This window comes from Drosophila willistoni, chromosome 3R, assembly GCF_018902025.1.
Source record: "Drosophila willistoni isolate 14030-0811.24 chromosome 3R, UCI_dwil_1.1, whole genome shotgun sequence".
Taxonomy (NCBI): Eukaryota; Metazoa; Arthropoda; class Insecta; order Diptera; family Drosophilidae; genus Drosophila; species Drosophila willistoni.
This window is the reverse complement of record NC_061086.1, coordinates 30,533,244-30,549,108: the sequence shown is the minus strand read 5'-3', so window position 1 is coordinate 30,549,108 and position 15,865 is coordinate 30,533,244. Positions and strand designations below refer to the sequence as shown.

Sequence of the window (15,865 nt, the reverse complement as noted above, 5' to 3'; positions counted from 1 at the left end):
TCAACTCTTTAATTTTCCAATACATTTGGCACCTTTCTTTGAAAATCATTGAATAGGTTTATATAACATTCAGTCATATCGATCTGTCAAAACTTTACAACATCACTTAGTAGCAGCATTAATTATCGAGATGCCATTCGAGTTTCGGTTTAATCACTGTGTTATGTAAGACAAATCGTATGCTAATCGCTCCGACCGGTTTTCAAGCGCATTTCGTGGTCATCGAGATAATAGATATGCCAATGCAAAGATATCAATATTTTTTATTTTTATTGAAGCTTTTGACAAATTTTTTTGTGTGGAGAGGCCTTTTAAAGGCCATAAATTTTGGTCTATATGATGGTTTACTTATCGATGGGGAAGGGGAAAAATTGTGAAACACATATGTATGTACAATAACAATAACAATAACTTGTTTTTATTAAACTATTTACATAAATAAACACTTTCACTCTCAGTTCACACGTTCTCGATATCGTTTTGCTTAAGAACGATAATTGGCTGGCAAATATTTGCTAGGCACTAATCCTTGCAATCCTTGTCCAGGATTTGCAATATTGACTCCACCGGAAACGGAACGTTGATTATCCAAGACTCCAATGACTGAAGTGACTGGTGCAATGCCTTCGTCAGAGACCTGTGAAGTGCCGCCAAGTTGATCGTATTGAGCTAAAAATGGGCAAGACAATAGAAGAAACAACAGAAAAAACCAATGAGTTATGCGTCGACCTTTAAATAACGGCCAAGATCTAATAGAAGCGTTGACAAATCCACTCTGGCAAGGTCTGAGCCATAGGTATGCAAAATCAACGTAATAAAAAGTTCCATAATGAACTTCGATCTATGTATGTATATTCATGAGTGATTCAGCCGTGTGTGGGTGCTAATGTGCCGCCTACCTTGAATGGTGCGTTGGGCATGAGCCGCTTCCTCCTGAGTCTTGTATTTGATGAAGAAGACCTCTGGTTTGCTTGGTGGCTTGGGTGCTGCCTCTTCGATGGCAGCCTGCAATTCCAGAGGATCTGGCTTCTTGGTCAGCACATAGATGATGGTCTTCTCCTCCACGGGAGCCTGTTTAACGCGAAGAGCCGCCTTACTAACACTTGGGCTGGGTGCCTTGATGAACACAATGCGATAATGCTTGCGTGGTGGTGCAACTGGCAATGGTGGTTGTGGATAACGTTCTTCTGCATCATCTACAGGCGGTACATGCACATAGATGTCCTTGGAGACGAGATGTTGTTGTTGCTGTTGTTGATGTTGCTGGAACTGTTGCTGCTGTGGCAAATTGTAGGCAAAGTTGCCATTCAATTGTGTTGGCTGTTGCTGATAGACAGTATTCTGGATCTGCTGCTGTGGTTGAGCAGAGTAAGTGGAACCAATATTCAACACTTGTTGCACTTTGGGTGCCTGCAATGCCTGCTGCACAATAGATTGCTCTGCAGGACTGGCAAATTGAGGAATTGCTGGCAATTGCAATTGACCAAACGGTTGTTGCTGCTGCTGCTGCTGCTGTTGCTGGGCCTGGTAGTTATATCCTTGTGGTGCTGCCACAGCCAGGCCTAGCAGGCAGGAAACCTAAACAAAAGACATTTAAGTATTACACAATGGACTTGGAATTGGTCATCTAACGTTTGCGGTTTCCTTACAATAAAGATGCGCATTTCCGCTTTTATTTAATTTTTTGTTGGGTTAGATGAAATAAGTCTTAGGTACAGGTAGCTACCACCTGGGCGCTTGGCAATCACAATCCAACTAAATGCTAATCACTGCCCGTCTAGGCTTATATCTTTCTCGTATTGAAAATGTCGCTCACGACAAAAATTTGACTTGAATTCGTGGTGATGAGGCGAAAAGTTCAAGTGAAACTGAAACTAAAACCACAAAAACGCACTAAAGTCACACACACCACCAGTTGATGCTGAGCGATGGTCAACTGAACAAAAAAAAACTTGCTTTTTCCAAGCAACCTTGAGACAGCGATGGCTCATACTCTTCAACTTCAACTTCAGCCCGGCGTCATCTCTTCTTTGTAGGAGAGACAGATAGATAGATGGATAGATGAAGAGATAGAAAGAGACAATTCGCCGGAAGTCATCTGTATGAGCTATACATAATATTGACGCTGGCGCTTCATTGTGCGGGACATCAATTCTTCTGTCCATCATAATTGACAGGGCGATTTAAGGTTTACATTTATCAATACTTAAACTAAATTGGGAACGAAAATCGCAAAGTAATCCCATTAGCAATGGCGCCAAATTGCACAGATTTGTTCATGTATATTTCTTGATAAATCGCTTTAATTTCTCGATGACCCAGTTATTGTATAGATTTCAGTTCAATTTAGTAGACTGGCAAATTTAATTGGGACCCCATTGCATAATCTATATATACATACATATGGCAATTTTTGATTATCATACAGACATATGAACATGATATCGTCGATTTTCAAAATCGAACAATTAGCGTAATTTTTTGGCCAGTCAAACTTCAATCAATGCCCATCAGCATCAAAGATTTGGGTCAGATGGTTGGCTGGGGAGAGATGGATGAGATGAATGATGATGATGTTTTGATGTACGACTGTAGATTAATCAAATCACAAATTGTATGGGGGAGATCTCTGTTTCTTTTAACACTGAAAAGGTCTTAAGCCTAACTCTCAAATGACTTTGTGGCGTGCGCTTTTGCCACTTTTTTCCCCCGCTTTGTTTTTGTTTTGGTTTTTGTTATCTCTCTGCTATTTTCAGATATTACAATTCATGTTTAGTCTGATTATATAATATATATTATTTTTTTTGTAGAGATGTTTTTGTCTGCTGTTTGAGGGGCTGGACTGGGGGGGCGTATACCAATCGACAGCATTTAAAGAGGTTTCAATGCCTGTTCTTTTTGATTGTAAACCAATAAATAAACATCTTTGCATTGTCTTTAGTATTATGCAATGGCATTAACATTGTATTAGCGAATTTTGGTTTTTGATTGCATAAATCTGATGTGAGTTGGGTAGCTAAATGGGCCGACAAAAGTCGGATATACTCATTGTTTATATCGTCGATTTTCACATATCAAATGGAATTTCTCTTTCAACGCGTTTGCGTGTGTGGGAAATTAACATGGTCAAGGCTTATGGCGCTAATATTAAACAATTACTGACACCATCAAGGGATGCTGCAAAACATTCGTATAAAAGACAAATTAAATAATTAAAATATTATCAAGAAATCGACATGGCATCCATAATAAAGAAAAATGCGAAAATGTTTGGCAAACTGTGCGATGATGGGGCCATCCAGTCGAGTGGATTATTAAACAATTTATTAAACAATATATATATATATTTTTTTATAAATTTATTTTATTTCTCAACATAAACAAAAGTAAAAAGAAAAAGAAAAACAGAGTAACGCCCATTTTCGATTGGGCTGATATTTATTATAAAAATATTCGCACATGATTTTCATTTTTTCTAAGTTATGCAAGTTTAATTTAGTTTTTAACATTAAAACTCGTCATGACAATAGGTGATCAATAACTTAGTTGGTGTTCACTATTAAAACTCTTAAGTAGTCGGTATAAACTTCAAAATTACTAAAATCCATATTTAAAAATTACTAAATACAAAATACATACTTTAAATTAATATAACCATGATTTTGTATAGCCTTTGTCAGTTCAGTTGTATTTGGCCATATAAGGATCATAAACTGTTGAATCTATTATCTATTATTAATCAAAAAAAATAAAACTATAAACCATAAAATTGAAGCTATAATAGTTTCGTAGGTTCATTAGCGATCGATTCAATGTTTGAGTGTAGTAAATAAGTATTTCAAGCCATGATAAAGCTTTGAGTCTTCGATCGAAGTCAAAGAGCTATAAAAGTTTGGTTTGAGCATTGGATAAGTATTGCAGATCGAGCTTTTAACAGATCCGAAAAGCTTAGTTTAAATGTTTGCCCCCTTTTTTTTAACTATATACACTTTTTGAATGTATGTTTCTCATAATTTTGGCAATTTTTATAAGATTGACCTTTTATTATTTATTGTATTAAATGCAATGCGATCTTAAAGTCTTAAAATATACAAATGTGTATCAAATTCCCATGAAACGATTCAAATGATCTTGGTATTGAAAATTTCTTCGCATAAGCCTTTTTTGTAGGAATGTGGCTCCTTTAAGTATCTTTGATGGCCTTAATTAAGTGGGTCAAAGTCCAAAGGTTGTATACCAGCAAATGCAGTGACACAGAAACCTGAGGTCTGATTTGAATACAGGCTGTCATATTGAAGGTAACTGAAATTATCAATTTAGTTAGCCCAAATTCATCATGACGTGTCCAAAAAATGTTGCTTTATTTCTAATAACGGTCGCTTTTTCTTGGTATCGTGGGTGATAATGAATCTCAAGTTAGTTTTTTTATATTTACCAGTGACGACCTAAAAAAAAAAGAAGAACTATGCACGATAACTATATTTTTGCTTTATTTGGTATTAGTGGGCTTTAAGACCTACTCACAAGGATTTATAGCAAGTTTTATAAATAAAATATCGCTCATACGACATGTTGTTTGGAAGATTAGGTCAAAATGGGGTAAAACTTCACGAAATTAAAAAGTATGATTTTCTTTTGATTCTAAATTTTTCTAAATACCAAGATAAACATGGCTTTATGTTCTCTAAAAACATTTTTGAATACTTCATATGGATGCCAAAAGTCTATAGAGTAAATTTAATTTAAATATGTATTTTTTTGGACATAGAATTTTAAAATAAAACACAAAACACAAATTTGATGCAGACAAATTAACACATTTGAAGGATTGGATTCAGACAAAGTTATTAAGTCTCTACTTGAAACGTAAAGAAAACTTCTATAAGTTATTTAACTACTCTCCAGGAGGTCAATAACTTATAGAAGGTTTCTTTACATTCCTTTGATAGCTGCTTGCATATAATATTTCTATTTTATTTGACGAATACGATAAAAATCACCGAATATTTAAAGAGAAGTTAGCGATTCCTGATGTTGACTTTATTTATCTGACTGTTTGCCTGGTTAATAAGATACAATAAAGTTAATAAGAAATAATAGCCGAGAAGCAAAACCTATGAACTTCTATGACTCTTTACACAAATCTTTAAAATAAAAACAAATATAATAATGGATAACCCGGCTTTTTGGCCCTTTAGTTTTTTAGGCCAGGCTAACCAACCTTCATTTGGCTTAAATGAAAAGTGTGTACATGTCATGTTCATTAGGCAGCAGATTCAATCCGATGCGATGCGATCCCAAATCATTGATGTAAACGACTCATTACACAGACCGCAAATTGCTCTGTGGGCATTGCATTTTGGAGAAATAATTAAATGTGTATTTATCTCAGAAAGTTTTTTTTTTTTTTGGGAAACCGTTGAACATGATAAATGAGCTAGAGTGCAGTAGAGGAAAAAAAAACACAAAAAATGAAATATAGCGAGGAAGACGAAGAAACTATCAGTTCGAACAACACATGCAAATTGGGAACTCGACGGGTCATTAATTAAGCCTGACAGTCTGCATGAATGAAGAGTTAGACATCGTGGCTGAACTTGGCCACGACGACATTGGCCCGTGTAGGCCGATAATGGCTAAAACCTAAGTAGATCGAATAGAAGACTCATCGTTCCTAGAAATGCAAAATGAACTGAAATTGATTAAATGTTTATGTAATTTCACTTTTAATAATACTTAATCGAATTGCGCGGTGTTGCCATTGCCAGAGGCCAATTCCAGACCGAAAACCAAATAATGACTAGAGCAACAGAAAGAGCCACATCGGGGCTGGCAATTAAGCAGCAGCAGCAGCAACAAAGACTCAAAAGCTTTGAAATTCGGGGGGAACCACGCTAATTGGCCATGTATTTCCAGCAACTACAAGCAAGACGCGTCATTTAATGAGAGATTTGGAAGAGCCAAAATAGAAGAAGATGGCACAAAAGCGAACTAAGGGAAAAACAATGAACATGCAACAAAAATATTGAAACTGTGTGTGCGCAGTTTTTTCTTCTTTTTTTGGCATCATCTCTTCGTCTGCGTCTTGAAACATTGTTGAACTTCACCTATTAAGGTGGTCGAGTGTTTTGATATAGCCATTGGTGTCGGCGTCGCTGTCGGTCTGTACTTCACTGTATATAAAAGACACGTGAGCGCCACAAGAGTCAAACAGTTCACAGCGAACAGTCAAGGAAAACATTTCCTAGTAACCAAAAAACCAATCAGCTCAACCAAGCCTAGAAATGCGTGGATTCATTGTATGTGAACACAGCAAACGCCAAAAAAGGAAGGAACTAACTAATCAAACAACTATTTTTTCCCTCCCCCTCAGGTATTGTGCCTTAGCGCCGTTGCCCTGGCAGCACCTCAGGGTTACAACTATAATCCTGGACCATCGGGTTTTGGTGGTCTTACCACAGCCGGCGGTAGTGGAGGCAGCAGTTTCTTCCAGAGTGGCTCGCAGGTGGCACCAGCCCAGCAGGCTCATCATCAACAGACCTTCTTCCAGCAGCCCTCTGCCCAGATTCAGCATCACCATCAGCAGCAGCAGCAGCAGCAACAACATTCCGTGCAACAGCAGCAGGCTATTGTCTCGAAACGCTTCTACATCCATTCCGCTCCTGAAGATACTGAGGAGGATTACAAGGAGCGTCACATTACCGTCGGTGTGCCCAAGCGTAATTACAATGTCGTCTTCATCAAGTCGCCACAGCGCAACAACAAGAAGACCCTCAAGATTAGCCCCGCCGTCAATGAGGACAAGACTGTGATCTATGTGCTGTCCAAGAAGGGCGAAAGCGATGTCCAGGCTGAGGTTGTCGAACAGGCCAGCTCCACCAGCAAGCCCGAGGTCTTCTTCATCAAGTACAAGACCAACGAAGAGGCTGCCCATGCCCAGCAACAGATCCAGGCCCAATACGATGCCTTGGGAGGCAGCAGCCAGCTGACCGATGAGGGTGTTGCTCCCGTCACCTCTGTGATTGGTGCTCTCGGCGGCGGAGAGGCCGGCCATGCTGTGGAATCCTCTGGCCTTGTGGGCAGCACTGGTGCTGGCCATGTTGTTGCCACCGGATCGGCGCATACTGGCAATGCATACCTGCCACCCAATTTCTAAATAGTTGAGCTGAGAATGGAGGCCCAAAAAACAAAACAAAAAATTCCATGTTGTTAATAAAATTCAAATTGTTGTTAAATTTATTTCTCACTCTTTTTGCTTTCGTTTCGTTGCGTTTCGTTGTATTTCGCAATTCACAATGCCATCTAATCACTGGCAAGGCAACAACAAAACCACATAATTGCTTTCTTCAATTAAAATTAATATCATCTTTTCGTTTGCTTGCCCCAACGAACCAAATGACAAGCGCGTCTTGACCATAGATTACCTTTACCTTTAGCTTTACCTTTTCGTATCCATCTGTGCGAAATTCATTAAGTCATTATCGTCTTTGAGGTCATGGATAGATAATGGAATGGACTCCACTGGAATTCCGGTGAATGTCTACGGGAACAACAACAATAGCACAAAACTATACATAAAACCCAATTGAAAATTTCAATTTTTTGTAATTCGAACCGACCAATGAAATCATCGACTAAAAATTGCTATATACATAGATTAAACAAAGGGTAAAACAATTAGTTTAATATAGTTTCATTTTCAATAGTTTTAGAAATAGATTTAACATTAATTAATACTTATCTTTAAACATCTTATCAGTCATAAAAAATATAGTCCACATGTGAAAAGGCAAAATCGATTTAAGAAACCATTCGTTATTTGTAAATTTATTAATTATTATTCGTTGATACCCTTTCTTTTTCGTTATCTTTGAAGTAACTACTTTTTAGTAATATTTCTCTAGAGGTGAAAACGCATCTCAGTATCCTAAGCATTCATAACAAATTGTTTTGCTTTTGAAAAGGTCCTGTTGGTCATGTTAACTAGAAAAATTGAATGGCCAAGAAGCCTTAGAACTTACCTAAGTTGTTTAGTAAGGCTCCAAAAATATTTGTCTTGTCTTACCTGCTAATTAAACCCTTTGCCATCACAACATTTATTGTGTCAACATTTCGTTAAAATATAGTGACAATCATAGTTATTATAAGGGCCTTTCCTAGGGCTTGTAAAATTGAATATATAATTTACTACTCAAGCTAACAATTAACAAATGCCCGGCTGATTAGACGTATATAAGGCGCCATTATTAAGTGTGTGGCCTGTCAAGAGTCAATTCAGTCATGGCCCGTCTATTTTTGCTGCAGGAAATCTGTCTTAGAGTGATGGGTCATAGCCCCAATACCGGGAAAGACACTCGTTCCGGCAAAGGTGTTTTCAGCTTCAGTCACATAATCTCATTGCTGTTTGTAATATCCGCAGAGTATCCAATGATATCGTATATAATGTATCATAACGATGATATGGAACTAATTACGGCCACTTTGAGTGTTGTGTTCACCAATCTATTGACGGCCATTAAAATAATAACATTTCTGGTCTACAAACAAGACTTTTGGCAAATGATGCAGACCTTCAGGCAAATGCATCAGCAATGTAAATTAGTTGTTGTATATGAAAAATGAGCTATAAATTAATTTGATTCCAATCTACCTTTTTTTTCAGCTGTTCAGACAATGGGAAAACAAGATGGCTATGTGACGGAAGCCAACAATTTGGCGGCCCGTCTGGGCAAAGCGTATTGCATTTCATGTGCATTTACGGGATTGTATTTCTTTTTGGGTCCCATTGTTAAGATTATAATAAGCAAAATGCGTGGTACGATATACATACGTGAGTTGCCCATGAATATGAAGTGAGTAATTATGATTAATAATTGGAAAACAAAATGATTCCATTTCATTTATAGATTTCCCTTTAATGATGTCGATAGCCCTGGCTATGAGATGGCCTTTGTCTATACTGTATTTGTGACCATTGTGGTCGTGACTTATGCATCGGCTGTGGACGGTTTGTTCATATCCTTTGCCATTAATCTTCGTGCCCACTTTCAGGCTCTGCAGCAGGACATTCGCAATGTGGACTTTATGAAAGCTGAGAAGAAAGTACAGTCAGAGTTAATTTCAGCGGTGGATTATCATGTCCATCTTCTTAACTTATCGACAATACTTCGTTTCATCTATATGCCCATTGTGTTTGCACAGTTTCTTATAACATCATTGCAAGTTGGTGTTATAATCTATCAGATTGTCACGGTATTGTTCCCCAACTCTTTGATGTCTTTTAAAAGTTAAACTTTTTCTTTGGATTTTCCAGCATATGAGCTCGATTATGGCCCTATTGGTATACTTTTCATTTTTTGGTTCCATAATGCTGCAATTGTTCATCTATTGCTACGGCGGAGAGATCATTAAAGTTGAGGTAGGTTCTTCCGAGCATTAAAGCCATTGGAATAAGGCTTTAATCGAGTCATTTCCTTACAGAGCCTTCAGGTTAGTGTTGCTGTTCAGATATCCAAATGGCATTTGGCCAATCCGAAGCAACGTCGTTTCTTGGCCTTCATCATGTTACGTTCCCAGAAAGAAATGCTTATCAAAGCCGGCTTTTATGAGGCTTCTTTAGCCAATTTTCTATCGGTATAGTTATTTTTCTTCTTGCATTTTAGTATAGTTTTTAATTTTTGCTCTATTATTCTTATAGATTTGTCGGACTGCTTTATCTTTTATAACACTGATTCAATCTATTGAATGAAGAATAATATAATTTGGAGTAATTTTAACTAAATATTTAAGAATTGGCAAAAGACATTTTAGATACTTTTTTATTGCCTTTCTTTTTCATTAGAGTTGAAATATCCTACTATTAACTTATATTCAATAAAGTTCACATTTATAATTTTAATAAGGTAAATAATTTTCTAGAACTCATAAATTTTTGGAATTATAATAATACTATTAATACCTTTTTTTTGCCTCCATTGTATGAATTTCCTCATTGTACAGATTTATACTGTCTAAGAAATCCTCATAATTAGTTTAAAGTATGTCTAGTTGCAGATATTTATATTAAGTATTCAAAAATTTTTCTTTTAATTATGCAGAGGAAAAGATTCAAATTTAATGCTGTGTACTAAATTGTGCTGCTGCTTAAATACAACTCATATGAACTAACAAAGAGCATATTAAACACAGTGGGAGAGCATTTAACTGATACGACTTGACATTCTTATCGATGCATGGACGGAATCCGAGCTTTCCGAGCATTAGCTTGAGCAATGGCAAGAGAACGGAAGGGACGTTCGTATACATAAATATGTACAATTTATAAGTAGAAGAATATATACATTGATATGCCTGAGGTCAGAAATCTTGGCTCTCAGTATTTGGACAAACGTGATTGTGTCACGACGCGACAAAGCAGAAATCATAATGTTGAAAGCTTTGGTGGGCTTGTTTCTGTGTGTCTGCCTGGGCGCAGGACAGGCACAAGTGGCCTATGTAGGTCATCTGTCTGAGCTGCGGATCAAGGAACTCCAGGATATGGCCATACGCTTAAATAATTCCATCAATTCGCAAAAGTATGCTTGCGAAAGTTATTTTGATTATGTTTGCAGTGAGAATCGTCCATTGTTCTCTGTCATGGGTATGTAGCACCTAACCAGTTGATCTGCCCCAGCTCTAGTTCCGAAATTCAAATTTTTATAGGTCATATGCCTCCGATAAGTGCGCTCATCGAGCTGCTCACCGAGCTTCAAAACGATCCACAGAAATTTGAGGCCAAGCAGAAGCTGATGGATTTTTTCATCTCTTGTAATGCGCATCGAGCTCTAGAAGACTGCTATCGCGAGACTTTCGAGTACTTTAAGCCCTTGTTTGGATACGTTATAACCAAGGATCTGGTGAAGGAAAGCGCTGAAATTAAGGACTTTTTGAAAGTCTTGGAGCTATTTGTGAATAGGACTAGGATCAACTTTGGAGCCCATTCGCATCCTCTGATCAACAAACTGTCAACATATACGGAAAAGTTTAAGACACCGCGTGTCTATTTTCATGCTGGAGACTTAAATCGCGAATATGCGGCTTTACGCATTTATAGAGAGAGCTACGAGCACAATGTACGTAATTTGGAGGCGCATCGCAAACGAAACTCCACTTATGAATTGGGTGTCCAAAGAACAATGCTAGACTGGAGCCTTTATATATACCAGAGTCGCTACAAACCAATGTCCTACTATCATTCCACTTTCACAGTTCATCTCTATATGACGCTTTTCAATAGCACGGAAAGACATCGCGATTTCACACGGTTCCGGGAGGAAATCGAATGCCTGAAATTACCACAGTTTGTGCACGTATTGGACGAGGCCAGGATGTTGGCAGTAATATATTTGAAGAGCTTTAGATTCGCTTGGCAGGACTATAGCGACTGGATAGTTTCAGAGACAGAAAATCGCGAAATTTACGATCATGAGAATAATATACTAAAGGATTATCATTTGAGCAATAAGCGAATCTTCTTTACCCTCTACGCGCAGAACTTTTGTGAGTTCGGTAAGGATTTGGCCGAAAGCGTTTTCTATCTTGGCCTTAAGCAGAATGTGGATTTCTTTAATATATATTCCTGTGGCTATCAATCGGAGATTATGAATTGCATATAAAGTACATTGACAAACTGTTTAAACATATTCATTAAAATAACAAATATAAGTTTTTCAGACACCAGACATCCGTCTGATATAATAAATCTAAATTACTTAATTTCAATTCTTATTGGAAAATACGTCTAATTCCATTTTGGCTTTCATTTTTGGCGTAACGACATTGTACGTTTAACGAAAAAGACGAATTGCGCCAAAAATGTAAAATTTGAAAAGAACTCAAAATGAGCTATGAGAGCGAGTGAGCAACAATGAGCTAGAAAGCCAAAATCAGCCATATTGAAGTTCAGTGGCTCAGTTCAGTGAGCCATTAATTTTGGCCGTCTCACTTATGAGCGACCCAAGTTTATTTCAAAATAATACAATTAGTACAGTGTTTTTGTTATTATACCCTTGCAAAAAGGGTATATTAATTTTGGTGAAAAGTGTGCAACGCATAGAAGGAAGCATCTCCGACCATATAAAGTATATATATTCTTGATCAGCACGACGAGACGAGTTCATATAGCCATGTCCGTCCGTCCGTCCGTCCGTCCGTCCGTCTGTCCGTCTGTCCGTCCGTCTGGATCAACGCAAACTCCTCCTAGACCATAAGAGCTACAGAGCTGAAATTTTGCATATAGGCTTGTATATACTGCAGGCGTTGTATATCTCGGATTCAGCCGGATCGGATCACTATATCATATAGCTCCCATACAAACCGCAAAGTCACGAACAGTGACTTTTCTCAATAACTTCGTTATTTTCTGAGCTGTTGTCATGAAATTTAATATTGGTGAGTTAATTACACATATAAACGACTGTGCCAAATTTGATCAAGATCGGGTGACTATATCATATAGCTCCCATAGGAACGATCTTTCGAAAACAGTGACTTTTGTCAATAACTTCGTCACTTTTGACGCGATTGCTTTCAAATTAAACATTTGTTAGTTTAATATATCTGTTAATGACTCTGCCGAATTTGATAAAGATCGGGTTACTATATCATATAGCTCCCATAGGAACGATCGGTGGAAAACAGTGACTTTGATCAATATCTTAGTTTATTCCTATGCTAAGATTGTTTTCGCAAACATAAGCCTTTTTAGCTTGAACGTTTTTTCACTTTGATGGCTATAGGTAAGGAAAGAGTTACCATAAAAGTTGCAAGGGTATTCAAACTTTGACGCGGTCGAAGTTAGCCCCGGCCCTCTGGTTTTAATTTCATCTCTACCGATAAGCAAACGAAAATCCATGTTATCGATATGTTACGTTTTCTATCGACAATCGAAGCTATCGTTATCGCTGGCTCTTTTCCTTCTTTTCGACCGCGGCGAGAGGGCAAAAATTTACGGCGAGAGGGCAAAAATTTACGGCGAGAGGGCAAGAATTTACAGCGAGAGGGCAAAAATTTACGGCGAGAGGGCAAGAATTTACAGCGAGAGGGCAAAAATTTACGGCGAGAGGGCAAGAATTTACGGCGAGAGGGCACGAATTTACGGCAAAAAGCTACCGCGAAAAACATATGTTTTTGAAACCCCACGAAATGATATAAAGTTAAAATTAATTTGTTTTTCTAATTTAATCACATGGAAGTGGAAGCCACCAATAGATTCTATAGATTCTGCAAACTATCCCTGCTATAATCTCGATCGACGCCTTACTTATCCAATAATGCGTAGGAATCTCGATGCTACTAAATCTGAAGATTTGGTCAGCGAAAATCAGGAAAATGGACATGGGAATGGGTCCACCACCCATAGTAAGCTTTATTAACTCACATTATAATCAAATTTTGTAAAAAAAATTCATCTATTTTAGACCAATGAATTGGAAACCTATATGGCTCTTAAGAAAACCATGCAAAATCGTATCAAGAACGAGTGTCACCTGTAGAGAGGCTATGTCAGGGCCTGTCCAAAAATCTGAGAATCAAAATCGCCATAAAAGGCGATCGAAATCCATATACTTCAAATACTTCCAATACTTCAAAACAGAACTAGTGATGCTAGTGAAGCAGTTCCTCCTCCACCACACTCCAATAATGACAAGTCAACATGATCAAAACAAAGTCTATCTAAGTCATCACGAAACGAGGATCCGGAAATAGAGATTTACCTGACAGCGAACAGGAAAATGAAACTCCAAAACGAAAACAAATAAGGAGAAAACGAAGGAGTCGGCGTCGAATTCATTGACATTGCATAAGGAATTGGTGTCGAAAGATCAGGATGCATCTATTGATATCGAGAAGAAAGAAATTCCATTCATTTTATAATATCTTATAGACAATATGGTATTGTTTATTTATTTACAACTTATAAATACTCTTAACTTAAAACTACACTTATTATCTTATCTTATTATTTATTTATTTATTTACAACTTATAATTACTTAAACTACTTAAAACTACAAAATAGACTATTTTTTATTATTTATATATTTACAATTTATAACTACCTAAAACTACACATAGACTATTTCTTATTATTAACATATTTACAACTTATAACTACTTAAAACTACACATATATTTACAACTTATAACTTACAACTTATAACTACTTAAAACTACGCATATATTCTACAAGATCCTGCGGATCCATTCTAACTATATACAACCACGAATCTTTAACGCAGAAGCGTGTCCCAATGCTGGGTATAAAATAATTGTAGTATATCTTATACAGCGTGTTCTCCACTGTACAAACATCATATGGCTTTCGTCTGTGTGGGACTGGCTGGTATGTCTTAGAGACATACTCACCGTAGTCCCACCAGAACGGTATATTGCTATTTTTGAGGTCCCGCAATCGCTTTCTTTCCTGGTCCTCGTATGCCAGGAGGTATTTTTCATACACTCCTGGCAGCATTTTCCAGGAGGCCATTTGGTTGCACCTCCGGGCCACGTATTTCCAATTGGGTGGGCTATCAAACCCACCCCGACCCTCTACGGACATATACAAACTAAAAAGAGATACCCATTAGATGAATTCAAACTCATTCAATTCATACGAATTACACATACCTGAATAGATCCACACCAGTATCATTCTCGACTGGCGGTATGGACTTAAAGAAATATTTCTTTTGCCCGGCCACGCTCATCCATTTGAGCCCACATTGGAGCTCCAATTCTTCTTGGGACTCTGGCGCAGACTCCATGGAGGGTAGGGGATGAAAGTCCTCCTCCTCTTCCATTATCGGCACTGGGACTGGAGCGGGGGCGTCGGGCTTCTCAGGCGTTCGTGCCGGGTGCTTCCTTGCCACATGGTTAGGCAGATACCGCTTGGTAAATGTCCTAAAGTTGCATTTTTCGAAGGAGCATTTGTATGGCCCTTCATATACCTTGGTGTGGGTCAACATGTGCCTCTTGAAACATTTTTGCACATTTGTTTCGAAATTTTCACACTTTTGGCATTTAAACATTTTGGCGGCTCAAACAAAATTAAAAACAAACATGGCGACGGCATCTCTAGAGCTTTTAAAGAAGCTTTTAAAATTAACCGTTTGAAAGGAAACTTTTTTAACTCTTATTAAAAAGAAGAAGAATCACTGAGCGTCACTTTGGCTATAAAATATTAAATATATAAAGATATATAAATATATATATATAAAGATGTCTTTCGCATACAAAAACAGGATATTTTATTTGGACGCCCTTCCTGGACTGGGGAATTTGGAGGAAAATGTGAAAAAGAATTTCGTGGCCACCATGGAGGGCCATATAAAAAGGTTGATCAATGGGGCCTATTTTGATCCTGATGTGCTTTGCGAAATGGAGGAATCGGTGCCATACAGCCTCAATATTGATGAGTTCTGGCACCACACCCTCCCCTTTGTCCATAAGGTAAGACCAAACATTATCCAAGGATGCAAGGCTCCAAACTAATCAATTGTGTCTCACATACATTTGCAGATATTTGTAGTGCTCCTCACAAATTTGAACACGGGCCACATGAAGCTGGTATACGCTGCTAACTGCTGCCCAAGCGCTAGGACGGAGACAAAGAGATTTGTAAGTACAATTGACAAGATGTGTATATGTGCATACATAGATAATATTAATTTTAATAAATTTTTTTTTCTTGCTGCAGCTCACTGATTCGGAAGAGGTCGCCATGACTTTGGTTAAGGTCATGTATCAGGTCCCACCATGTAGCCTGAAAAATATTGTGGCGCTGGTGTCGGACCGGAATAAGATGAACGTGCGGGCTCTGGAGGACG

At 37.8% G+C, this 15,865-nt stretch overlaps 4 protein-coding genes across 4 annotated transcripts; 3 read left to right on the top strand and 1 right to left on the bottom strand.

The window, feature by feature from the left end:
- Positions 1-400: 400 nt before the first annotated feature.
- LOC6649605 (ataxin-2 homolog) lies at positions 401-1,752 on the bottom strand. Its single transcript, XM_002072033.4, has 3 exons — positions 1,650-1,752; positions 900-1,578; positions 401-669 (listed from the first exon to the last, which is right to left on the bottom strand). The coding sequence occupies exons 1-3, from the start codon at positions 1,662-1,664 to the stop codon at positions 485-487; spliced, it is 879 nt and encodes a 292-aa protein (XP_002072069.3). The 5' UTR covers positions 1,665-1,752; the 3' UTR covers positions 401-484.
- A 4,532-nt stretch (positions 1,753-6,284) lies between these two features.
- Positions 6,285-7,156, top strand: LOC6649604 (myb-like protein AA). The gene is made up of 2 exons (XM_002072032.3): positions 6,285-6,299; positions 6,374-7,156. The coding sequence occupies exons 1-2, from the start codon at positions 6,285-6,287 to the stop codon at positions 7,154-7,156; spliced, it is 798 nt and encodes a 265-aa protein (XP_002072068.1).
- A 1,124-nt stretch (positions 7,157-8,280) lies between these two features.
- LOC6649603 (odorant receptor 82a) lies at positions 8,281-9,748 on the top strand. Its single transcript, XM_002072031.1, has 6 exons — positions 8,281-8,593; positions 8,663-8,852; positions 8,907-9,252; positions 9,314-9,418; positions 9,481-9,633; positions 9,698-9,748. Exons 1-6 carry the CDS (start codon positions 8,281-8,283, stop codon positions 9,746-9,748), a joined length of 1,158 nt encoding a protein of 385 aa, XP_002072067.1.
- Positions 9,749-10,394: 646 nt separating this feature from the next.
- Positions 10,395-11,704, top strand: LOC124459790. Its single transcript, XM_047009420.1, has 2 exons — positions 10,395-10,639; positions 10,702-11,704. The coding sequence occupies exons 1-2, from the start codon at positions 10,426-10,428 to the stop codon at positions 11,652-11,654; spliced, it is 1,167 nt and encodes a 388-aa protein (XP_046865376.1). The 5' UTR covers positions 10,395-10,425; the 3' UTR covers positions 11,655-11,704.
- Positions 11,705-15,865: the final 4,161 nt, after the last annotated feature.

Bases quoted from the DNA above. Each gene is read 5' to 3' on its own strand.
- LOC6649603 (XM_002072031.1), top strand. From the start codon at position 8,281: ATGGCCCGTCTATTTTTGCTGCAGGAAATCTGTCTTAGAGTGATGGGT. The intron at 9,253-9,313 runs GTATTGTTCCCC...TGGATTTTCCAG, and splicing joins TAATCTATCAGATTGTCACG to CATATGAGCTCGATTATGGC. The intron at 9,634-9,697 runs GTATAGTTATTT...TTATTCTTATAG, and splicing joins CTTTAGCCAATTTTCTATCG to ATTTGTCGGACTGCTTTATC.
- LOC124459790 (XM_047009420.1), top strand. From the start codon at position 10,426: ATGTTGAAAGCTTTGGTGGGCTTGTTTCTGTGTGTCTGCCTGGGCGCA. The intron at 10,640-10,701 runs GTATGTAGCACC...AAATTTTTATAG, and splicing joins TCCATTGTTCTCTGTCATGG to GTCATATGCCTCCGATAAGT.
- LOC6649605 (XM_002072033.4), bottom strand. The intron at 670-899 runs GTAGGCGGCACA...GCCCATTTTTAG, and splicing joins TGCCCAACGCACCATTCAAG to CTCAATACGATCAACTTGGC.